We start from the raw sequence: 12428 nt of genomic DNA on the forward strand, positions 1-12428 counted from the left end.
TTATGACAATAATAAATTTCAAAAGAACTAAAAAAAAAGAAATATTTTCACAAAAAAATTATTTTAATATGATTCAAAAATTTTTCTATAAACAGTTTTTAACAAAAAAAAAAATTTATGATTTACAAAAAATAATAAAAAAAACCAAAAATAAAGAAAAAAAATTAAAATATTACTTTTGCTTCCAAACTTAAAAAAAATGTAGATATAAAATTTTTGGAATTCTTTTGCATAAAATTATTTATAAAAATTTTTCTTAATCCAAGAAATATATTTTAGAAAGAAATGTTTAATAGTTTTAACCTAAACAAATAAATAATATATGATTTTTTCAAATTAAATCTTAAAAAAAATTTAAAAAAAAATTTATAAAAATAATTTAATTTTTATTTAAACAAATAACTTAAGATTTTTGAATTACTTTTCAAATTTATCTTAAAAAAATCTAAATACAAAAAAAATTGTAAAAAAATAATTTAATTTTTATTTAAACAAATAACTTAAGATTTTTGAATTACTTTTCAAATTTATCTTAAAAAAATCTAAATACAAAAAAAATTGTAAAAAAATAATTTAATTTTTATTTAAACAAATAACTTGATATGACTTTTTAAAAAATTTAAATACAAAAAAAAAAATGGAGAAAAAAAGCTACCTTGTATATGACTTTTAATAAAAATTAAAAGATTTAATAAAATGCATATAAAAAATTATTTTGCTACTAATTTTTTTCATTTCTTTAATTTTCTCTAATTTTTTTGTAATTTTTCCTGTCGTTTATTTAATTAAAAATGGTAGCCAAGTACTTGTTTTAACAAAAAATTTTTTCTCTGATTTTTAATAAAATTTATTTTAAAGAAATTTCTTAGAAAAACTGAGTTTCACAGAAAAAAATGTATTTTAAAAATATATGTATACATAAATACATAAATATAACATTTAAATATTTTTACAATTACAAGCAATACAATTTTTCTAGAAAATGTTTAATAAATATTAAAAAACAATACCAATTTTTTCCTGTTTTTAATTATAATTAATTATAATTTTTCGACAAATTTTCCTAAAAAAATTTATTTAAGACAAAACTTTAAACAAGAAATTTATTTTGGTAAATTTTGTTTAAAACGATATTTATTTTTAAGAAAATAATTTTAATAATTTATTATTTCAATTTGAAAAAAAATTATATGATTTTCTTTTTATAAACGAAAATTTCTACAAAACCACTTTAAATTCAGCAAATTTTGTTTAAAAAAATTCAACGAAAAAACTTTACACAACAAATTTATTTGAGAAAATTTTATAAAAAAAAATATTTTATAAAAAAATATTCAAAATTATAAATATACATATATTCCTCTTTTAAAAAAATAACTTTATGTAACAAATGTTTAAGAGATATCAAGAAATTATTTTTTTAATAAATTTTCTTAAAAAAAATATTGTTGTACATATGTACATATCAGTAGAAATTATATACATACATATGTATATATTTTCTAAGAATATAATATTATATTCTTTTTAAACACACTGCTTTGCACAACAAATTTCTTTCAGTAAATTGTGTTAAAAAAACTATTTCACAAAAATATTTTTATAAAAATAATTGTGTTAATATTTTTTTATAAATGCCCATTTCTATTTTCATAAAAATAAATATATTTCTATTTATATTTCTGTTTATATTTATATTAATATTTATTTTTTTTTCTTTTTTAAGAAAATAATTTTATTAATTTTTTGTTTTATAAATTTCAAAAAAAACACTACAAACACTCTTTCACCCCCGCTTACCGCCAGTGATTGCTTTAGGTGTGCATTCTGCACAATAAGTGTGCCTCCATCGCCGGCGACCATTATGCCGCTGCTGCGGCGACAACTCAATGCGAATATCTTTTCACACTCAAAAGCAATTTGCTAGCCTCAAATGGCTATAAAATGCACAATTCCAATGGCAAATTGATTTTCGGTGTTAAAACTGTTTTTTCTATTGTTTGTTGTTGTTGTTATGCGCAGCTATTACTAAATCACACGCTCGCGATTATCGGTAAACGAATATTTGCACGCGGCAAACCGTTATGGTTATGCGTTGCCCAGTCTAGTATCGAGTATGTTCACTAAGGCACGTGCAATATGCAACTGAAGGCAGCGCATGAAGAGCCATAATAGAAAGCCTACAATGTAGAGAGGCCCATTCCTTCCTTGTGGCTAAGTACACACGCTAGCCACTGCATGTAGGTACGCCTTAAGTGTGTGTTTGTGGTGCGTATGTAGGTGTGTAGTACAAGGAAGTGAATAGCAATCAATGACTGCCGGCGGCAAAACAAACAAAATAGCGGCAGCAACAACAACAACTATAGTAAATGCAATAACAACAAAAGCAAAGGAAACAACAAAAACAGGGGAAAAAATAACAACAACAACAAGGCTACATGACAACAACAGCAATCAGTGCAATAACAACAACAGTCCATCTGCTCAACATCAACAATGAATCAAGGCAAAACGTGGGCAGGCAGGCGACCAGGCCGCTAGAGGAATACACAAACACAGGCGCAGCCTACATTAGGATAATCCGACTCATAGTTTGTACCAGCAGTAGCTGAAGCAAGAATAAGAAAGACGAAAAAAGTTAAGTTTGGCTGCACTGAAGCTATATACCCTTCACAAATACAAAAGTTTCCTTACATGAGCTGGAGTTTTAGCGTTTAGTTTGTATGGCAGCTATATGCTATAGTAATCCGATCTAAACCATTTCTTCGGAGATTTGTCCACTGTCTTTCACAACAATTCATGTTAAATTTCGTGAAGATATCTCGTCAAACGAAAAAGTTTTCCAAACAAAGACTTGAGATCGATCGTTCAGTTTGTGTGGCAGCTATATGCTATAGTGATCCGATCTGAACCATTTCTTCGGAGATTTGTCCATTGTCTTTCACAACAATTCATGTCAAATTTCGGGAAGATATCTCGACAAACGAAAAAGTTTTCCAAACAAAGACTTGATCTCGATTGTTCAGTTTGTATGACAGCTATATGCTATAGTGATCCGATCTGAACACTTTCTTCGGAGATTGCACTACTGTCTTCGAAAATAATCCATTCCAAATTTCGTTAAGATATCTGGTGGAATGAAAAAGTTTTCCATACAAGCACTTGGCTTCGATCGTTCAGTTTGTATGGCAGCTATATGCTATAGTGATGCGATATTGACGGTTCCAAAATATAAACTGCTTCTTGATTAGAAAAGAATATGTGCAGATTTTCAGACTGATATTTCAAAAATTCAGGGACTAATTCACATATGTATATATACCCCGTTCAGGGTATAATAAATGCACACAACAACGTAAGCAGTACAAGCAAAAACAAAAATCAAACAAAACGCTGACGTTGCAACATTATTCTTCTGTAAACACACAAACAAGCATACACACATACACAAGTATCTATATTTGTTAGCAACTTTTGAAGGAGCGACGCTGTTGACACTGTCAATGTCAGTCAACGACGCCAACGCTAACGCCGACGCCGACGCACTGCGCACTAACGTCATCTTCAGCAGCACCTTCGCTGTCGGCTGCAGCTGCCGCACGCTTGTTACCGATAAAACCCATCAACGCAGTGGCATTGATTTGCCTACACGCCTGAATACACCAATGCACACACACATATATACATATGAACTCACACACATACGCAGCCTTGATTCGCTTATCGAAGGTGAACCCTGTTAGTGCGCTAGTCAGCCATTCAATGCCTCAACACTTGCAACAAAACTCAATCAAACTGCAGTTAGCCGTGTGCTGTGCGCCGCGCTCCTCTTAGACGACTTTGCCACACATGTTGCGTCTGTGTTATTTCGTTTGCCACAGCACTTTTCCCAGTGTCTTATGGTAATTCCACACTTACGCACACATGCATACATACATATGTACACACATACTTGGTACTGTTTGCTTGCTTCATTATTACACAAACATTTTCTTCCGATTTTATGCGGATGCAGGTCTTCTTCTCTAGTTGCCACTACTTGTGGCAACGTCTCAACGTGCCACTATCGACATCAATATTCTATTTTCGTTGAAGTGTCGTAGTCGTTGGTGGAGAAAAGCCTGATTTTTTTGATGTGGCGAAGCACCCAATAGGAATTGGGAGGAGTAACAATATGCATTTTGTGGAGGCGTGCAACTCACTCGGTTGGGTTCACACAATTACGCCACTCATTAGCGCTTTTTGCAACTTAGAGACGGTTTGAGGTTAGAATTGGTTGCAACTTCATATTTCGGAGCTTCAAATTTTTTTCATCTAACCTAAAAATCAGTTACCATATACCAATATTACAAACTGGGCGTAGGTCTCCATTTCCAAAGGTAGATCTTAAATTTTCAAGCACTGAATAAGAAAAATGACTTCGCAAAGTTTAACCTAACCTCAATTTATAGTTAATATATGGGTAGTCGAAAAAGTATTTTCGTATTTCGAAACAAACTTCAACTTATTTTTTTCATATTTATAATGAACTTTAATGAACCACATTCATATTATGTACCATTTTGGTCGACCACTTTTTACCATTTTTTCGCTAGAGACATTATTCCAAAGGTGTACAACTTTTCTGGTTTCTCAGCGAAAAACTGCTATGTAATTTTCACAGGCTTCTCTTGAAGCCAACTTTACTCCAATAAGGGAGTTCTGCATTGACCGAAACAAATGGTAGTCCGATGGTGCAAGGTCAGGGCTATATGGTGGATACATCAAAACTTCACAACCAAGCTCTCCCAGTTTTTGCCGAGTCATCAAATATGTGGGCTAGCGTTGTCCTAATGGAAGACGAAGCCCTTACCGTTGATCAGTTCTGACCGTTTTTTTCCGCTAACTTGCTTCAATCTCATCAGTTGTTGACAATAAAATGTAGAATAAATCTTTCAACCAGGCTGGAGCAGCTCAAAGTGGATGATTCCTTTCAAATCCCACTAAACACTCAGCATAACCTTTCTAGGCGTCAATCCTGGCTTTGCGATTATTTGTTGAGCTTCATCACGCTTGGACCATGATCTATTTCGCACATTATTGTCGTATTTGATCCACTTTTCGTCTTCTGTTGCCATTCGCTTCAGAAATGGTTCGATTTCATTTCGTTTCAGCAAAGAATCGCAGATGTTAATTTGGTCCATAAAATTTTTCTCCGACAATTTCTGTGGTACCCAAACATCGAGCTTCTTTTTGTCGCTAGCCTTTGTCGCCTTTTTTAAATGGTTCAAAACCGTTTGATGATGAATGTTAAGTTCCTTAGCGATGTCATGGCTGTTTATGTGACGGTCTTGGCCAATCTTTTCCGTAATTCCAGCGACTTTTTCAGCGATAGGTCGACCAGAGCGAGGTGCATCTTTCACATTCGAAAGCTGGTGTCCAGCAAACTATAAAAGAGGTGCTTATAAGGTATATAGAATAGATTTACAATCCAAGGTTTGGAAAGTTGGTATCTAACTTTTACGAGACCACCAAAAACTCGTCAAGTGAGTATACACTTTACAATTTCCTACAGGCCACCCTCGAATTTTGCCACTCCAACCACTAGGTAGGTAATCCCTGCAAATACCCTGACACATTTAGCCATACATAAGTGTAGCCGTCAATCAGCTTTGACATATTTGTCACGTGTTAGTCGTCACATACAATTAGTCGCTTTGACAATTATTGGTTTTGTCACTTTTTTCCCATCATTCAGCATTTGCTTATGCCGCGTCCTTAATGTGCCACGAACTTGATTTAGACGCCAGGTTAAAGACCTCAACTATTCATTACAGACACATTAATAATAAATTTTGAGGTCTTTTGCGTACAATGGCAGGCTCTCTACTGAGTGGGTGAAGTTCAATGCGCTCAAAAATTGCATTTATGTGAGCTACGGCAAGGATGCTTTGACGTTAATCACGCGGCAAGTCACGTTTCTATTTGAAGGGTGGAGAGTGTGGATTTAGACGACCGTGTTTAGGGGTTTGAAAGGAATGCAAGAAATTTTTCTTTTATTTTGATTTCACAGAACTTTTTCTACAGATAGAAACCTAGCATAAATAAAAAATTGCATACGAAAATCTTTTTTTACTTTGCTATATGCTTGATCAAGCTTTTTTTTAACTATATGCTTGTCAGAGGCATCTGAAAATATTCTAAAAATCTGCAATCTACTAATCTGAAGTGCTTTTGTATGTTTATGAGCTTTCATAAAAAGCTTATTCATGGCAGTAGTTATCCTGAAAGCTTTTGTAGCTACTACGTGAGCAGTTTTCATAAGCTTGCGAACTTTTTATAACAAACAACTTTTTATTCATTTTCAAAAGTTCAAAGCTTTGGATGAAAGTTGAAATAAAAGCTTTTATTTTAAACTCTAAATTTTATATTAATAATTCTCACACTATGTGAGTAATCTTTATAAGCTTTCGCGCTTTTTTATAACAAAAAACATTTTCTGCAAATCCAAAAGCTCAAAGCTTTGGATGAAAGTTAAAATAAAAAAAGCTTTCAAGTTAAACTCGCTTGCATTGATATTTTTATAATTCTTTCACATTATCTACAGCATTTCATATGCTATTTCACCAATGAAAGCATATTCACTTTGTATTTTAGAGAAATTTTACTTTTTTTAAAATCGGAGCATTTACTGATCTTATTTAAATTATGTACATAATTTTACATTATTCTATTTTTATGGTGGACAGAAACCCATGTATTCCAAGCAATTGCATTCAACTGGATGCAATGGTTTGGGCAAATCTCTCTCACATTCCGAAAAGCTCGGATATGGCGTACAGATTTTTAGGCAATCCTTCGGCGGCGGATAGTAATTGCATTTGAATGTACATTTGTTCGTGCGACAACCGGGCCAAATGAGTTTCACACATTTTGGCGATACATTCGGACATTTTCTAGCCACTTCGCATAGATCGACGCTTGGACCACGCTTCGGTTTGCGACGCTTCGGCATTGGTATATCGAATTCTTCATAACAACAACGTGGCCGTTTCGTTATACGTAAATTACCAAATTCACACCAAGTTTGCTGGTATGGACGATTCTTCTCGGACGGCGCATAATATAGATCATCAAAACGTGGATACATATCGATACAGGGATTTGGACAGCATTCGGGATCGATTTCTTGTACATCGGCTTTCATTTGACAGGGTTTGGATTTGCGTTTTTTCTTCAAAACCTCTTCACTGCAAATGGGCACTTTATATGGTATACATTTACGTCCTGGTCGGATTTTGGCTGGCTTCTTCTTATGCTTCGGTAAAATGCAGCCGCCTACCGAACTCGAAAAGCGTACGGGCTGTATAAGCGATGTCGGCGCAAACGTGCCGGTTTTTGCGATATTTAGCACACACTTTTGAAGCAAGTTTTGCAATGCCATTTTGTATAAACAATTTTTTTTTCAACAACAATTATTATTTTATAAAACAAATTTTAAATTTAGATGCGATGCCAAAAGTTTTAGATAGAAGAGACGATTAATTTATTTGCATTGTAGAATGTTGTGTAATTTTCAAATGTATTTTTGAAAAATTTCTTGACACCAGTTGCTGAGTTAAATTACAATTTTTCTCAAATTTTGTAAAGTGTTATGATACACAAGTGCTTGGTGGAAAGAAGTAGCAGTCATGCTAGAATTTCACATCATGCAGGAATTCTACAACAGACCTTTCTTTTTTTTGTTTTTAGCACCTTGTAAGCTTTAATGAAAGCTGAATACAGCGCTGACAGCCAAAATATAAGTAAAGCCCTTATTCCGCACAAAAGAATAATAGCTGAATATAGTGCTGACACCCAAAATACATGTAAAGCCTTCATTCAGCTCGTGAGAATAAAAGCTGAATAAAGCACTGACAGCAAAAATATCTTTAAAGACCTTATTCAGCTAAAAATAATGGTAGCTAAATAATGCGCTGATAGACAGAATATCTGTTAGGGTCATATTTAGCTGAACAGCCATAATGCATGATACCGATAGCCAGAGATACGTACGTCTTATTTAGCTCAAGAGAGTAACAGCTGAACACACAAAATACATGTAAAGCCTTTATTCAGCTCGAGAGAACAAAAGCTGGATATAGTGCTGACACCTAAAATACATGTAAAGTCTTTATTCAGCTCAAGAAAATAATAGCCAATCAAAGATCTGTAAAATCCTTGTTCAGCGCAAGAGAATAATAGCTGAATAAACCGCTAACAGCCAGAGATATGTAAAAGTCTTACTCAGCTCAAGAGAGTAATAGCTAAACACACAAAATATATGTATGTAAAGCCTTTATTCAGCTCGAGAGAGCAAAAGCTGTATATAGTGCTGACACTCAAAATACATGTAAATCCTTTATTCAGCTCAAGAAAATAATAGCTATATTAATCTGTCAATCAAAGATCTATAAAACCCTTATTCAGCACAAGAGCATAATAGCTGAATAAAGCGCTAACAGCCAGGGATATGTAAAAGTCTTACTCAACTCAAGATAATAATAGCTAAACATAGCTCTGCCAGCCGGAGACCCGTAAATCCCTTATTCAGCGCAAGAGAATAATAGCTGAATAAAGTGATGACAGCAAAAAGATCTGTAAAGGCCGTATTCAACTGTAAAAATGTTATGTGAATAAAGCGCGGAATGTTCTAAGGCATTTAAAGCGTTTATTACCTGTAAAGCCCTTATTCAACTCCAGAAAATAATAGTTGAATATAGCCGTAACAAGAAATACAAGAAAACCCTTATTCAGCTCAAGCAAATGATAGCTGAATAAAGTACTAATAGCACAAAAATCTGTAAAGTCCTTATTCAGCTGAAAATAATGCCAGCTGAATAAAGCGCGGCATGTTTTAAGGCCTCTAAAACCTACATTCACCTCCGGAGAATGATAGCTGAATGAAAGGTCTTACCCAATAAGAACCCACAAAGCTTGCTATTTTCCAATTTTTATTTCTTCAGCAATTGTTTATGAAGCCTAGACGCTTTCGACAAATCTGAAGCCAACTTTTCGCTCCACACAAATCTGTTTCAGGCCTTTGCAAACCTATACTTTAAAACAGCATCACTACTTCATACGTATTAGCATACAACTGTAAGCCAGTCTCTGCTCATGAGTAAATGTGGCAACTCATGACGGCTTGCTTACTGAAATAAAACAAGTGAAACTTGCATAATCACAACATAAACCGATCTCGAATGTCAGTTGCAATTGCGTATGGCGAGCAAATGGGTGCTGAATTGAAGTCAGCCGGTTACAACCTGGTTTCACCTGCTGGTATTTATTACACAAATGACGAGGAAATATGGGTTTATGAGTGAATGCTCGCACATAAATATTGAATTAAATCGGTCAGTTTGTATGGCAGCTATGTGCTATAGTTGTCCGATTCGAACAATATATGCGGAGGTTATAGCGTGACTTCGGACAATAATCTATGACAAATTTCTTGAAGATATCTTATCAAAAAGAATTTTTTCGGAAACAAAGGAAAAAGCTATGGCATTTCTTGCCTGCATATGAACGAAAATCGATTAGAAATACTCATCACCAGAAAACTAAACTACCTAAAAATTGATTATATTGCAGAAAATTATTCGACCTCTCTCTCTTACGCTCTTTATCTCTTCCTCGTCACAACCTAGTACCTTTGCTTATTTGCAACATATTCGCAATAAGTGAAACAGTAATACAGTATACTAACGGTATAGTTATTATACTTTTTGCACGATACCTACACCTTTAATTAACGTGTTTATTTCTTACATTGGACTTCGCACACGCTGTCTTGCGGCAAATGGGTCGTGGCGCTATAACACCAGCACCAACAGCTAATACAACCTGTTAGTCAATCGGTGCGGCATATGGCTACTCAATGGGCCAATATGCGTTGCAACAAACGCCCGTTAACGAGTAGGTACATAACATAGATAAATAGATACATATCGATATACATATGTACATATATATGTGTATATATACATACATATTCACATGTAATTCAATACCCCTTCAGCTTGCAGCGGCCAGCATTTATTTCCCACTTACGTACAAGCGCCATAACTTGCAACAAGCTGCGGCTGCGGCTGCGCAAAGTGACTGGCCAGTTAGCGCGTGCGCGTTAGTTTAGCAGTTTCTTTGACCATTTTTTCTTTTTACTTAGTTTAGTTGTTTTGTTTATCTCTTAGTTTTCTTCTCGCCTTTTTTTGCTTGCTTTTGCTTTACATTTCTAGCTTTAATTGCTCCACTTTGCCGGCGGCGACGCCACGCAATGGAAATGAGTGTATTAAGTTATCTTTAGATAGGTATGTATGTAAGTATGCGCTGATTTCTATATAAATATTTATGTAAGTAAGACTGAGTGAGCTCAACTTATAGTCAACACAATCGGCCTACTGAGCGTACTATTCGCAACCCCCTCACCCATCTTGAGATCCAGCATTCATTATTCGAATAGGCCACGTGCAGCACGCTGTGAAGAAAATATAGCAGTCGTGGCTGTGACTGTACACAAAGACCGTGGAGAGTCGATTCGGTGCCTTTCGCAGCAACTCGGACTGACGTATGGAACGACTTGGTGCCTTTTACATCGAGATCCTAATTGCAAAGTGTACAAAATAAAGCTTTTGTGAAAACTGAAGCCGCTCGACGTTCCCAAGCGACGTTGCTTCGCTCTATGAGCTCTTGAAAAGTTCCAAGAAATTTCGACTTTTTCGAGCCAAATTTTGTTCAGCGATAAGGCCTATTTCTGTCTCAATGGGTATGTAAACAAGCAAAATTTGGGACGAAGAGCAACCTGAAGAATTTCAAGAGATACCATTTCATTCAGAAAATACAACGGTTTTGTATGGTTTGTGAAATTACGATAACCGACTATTTGATGCCTGAAATTGAAGCTCGTGATCGCGGCGACATTTGGTTTCAACAGAAACTCGCCACTTTCCATACATCGCATCAACCAATGAATTTATTGAGAGAACACTTCGGTTAGCAGATAATTTCACATTTTGGGCCGGTCGATTGACCACCAAGATCGTGTGATATTACACCGTTAGACTTTTTTCTTTGGGGATATGTAAAGTCTAAATTCTCTGCGGACAATCCCGCTTCGATTCAGGCTTTGGAGCAAAACATCACACGTGACATTCGCCAGTTACCAATTGAAATGCCCGAAAGAGTCATTTAAAATTGGACTCAAAGGATGAACCATCTCAGACGTAGCCATGGCCAACATTTCAAAGAGATAATCTTCAAAAAATAAATGCCAAAGAATGTTCTTACGATTGATAATAAACACACCCCATTAAATTTGAAGTTTCTTTGTATTTCCTTTAAAAAAGTAGGTAATCTCGAAGTGGATCACCTTTTGCTAAGAATGTTAAGTTATTAAAAAGCTGTATGAGGAGTTTGTGAACGAACTAAATGCTTCATTTATATTAATTTAGCCTTTGTCAGAGTAATATCATAGTCATTGACTAGCCTTCGAACCATCTTTTCGTATTTCAGCGATCTCAATCGCGACAAACTCTATCCAACTGAGAGCCAATGTTTGTTTTGCACTAAACTTTGTTAAGTTCGCCGTTTTGAAAATCTTGAGAGTACTTTATATTATTTTGCTTTAAAAATGCATCACTTAAAAATTTTCCTACAGGGCATGCTAGCGGCCACATACTATAAATAGTGCATTGGCTGGGATTTTAATGGTGCAAAATCGGTGCCTCACACTTAGCGATTGTTGCGCTCCAATAACCGCGCCATTAAAACAACAACAGAAAACATATGCAAAATTCAAAAATAAAAAATATATAAGTAGGTATACTATATAACTGTCGATACTATTTTTTACTACAAATTAGCAAATGCATATACCAAGATGCACACATACATATATAGTTTTTAATTAGGCACAAGTGTGAAGCCAGCAGAAGCCAACTTCCTGTTTGATCGCTTTATTGAAAATATCGAATTTTTATAATAAAATTTTTTTTGCAAAATAATTAAAAAAATTAGATATGTAGAAATGTTAAAACGGAAATAAAAAATATAAAAATTACAATAAAATAATTCAAAATGCATAATAATACATGAAAAGTATTAAAAAAATACTTAAAAAAATAAAAGTTGAAAATACACTTAAATAATAGATAAAAAATAAATAAAAAATAAAAAAATAAAAAAAAAAAAAAAAAATTAAAAAAAAAATAAAAAAATTAAAAAAACTGAAAAAATTAAAAAAATTAAAAAAAAAATTAAAAAATTGTTAAATAAGCAAAAATGTTTAAATGGAAATTAAGAGAAAATAAAAATAACAATAAAATATAAGTTGAAAATGAACTTAAATCAATTAAAAAAACTAATTAAATAATATTAAAGATCGGAAGAGCACACGTAAAAATTAAAAAAAA

General features: G+C 33.8%; 2 protein-coding genes across 3 annotated transcripts in view; both read right to left on the reverse strand.

Moving 5' to 3' along the window:
• The window catches only part of LOC120770424 (serine-rich adhesin for platelets), a 164691-nt gene that overhangs the window by 8794 nt on the left and 143469 nt on the right, over positions 1-12428 (reverse strand). The gene's annotated exons all lie outside the window — the stretch shown is intronic.
• Positions 6642-7554, reverse strand: LOC120770425. The gene has a single exon (XM_040097875.1). It carries the CDS (start codon positions 7421-7423, stop codon positions 6716-6718), a length of 708 nt encoding a protein of 235 aa, XP_039953809.1. The 5' UTR covers positions 7424-7554; the 3' UTR covers positions 6642-6715.

Source organism: Bactrocera tryoni, chromosome 3 (assembly GCF_016617805.1).
Source record: "Bactrocera tryoni isolate S06 chromosome 3, CSIRO_BtryS06_freeze2, whole genome shotgun sequence".
Classification (NCBI taxonomy): Eukaryota; Metazoa; Arthropoda; class Insecta; order Diptera; family Tephritidae; genus Bactrocera; species Bactrocera tryoni.

Bases quoted from the DNA above. Each gene is read 5' to 3' on its own strand.
- LOC120770425 (XM_040097875.1), bottom strand. From the start codon at position 7,423: ATGGCATTGCAAAACTTGCTTCAAAAGTGTGTGCTAAATATCGCAAAA.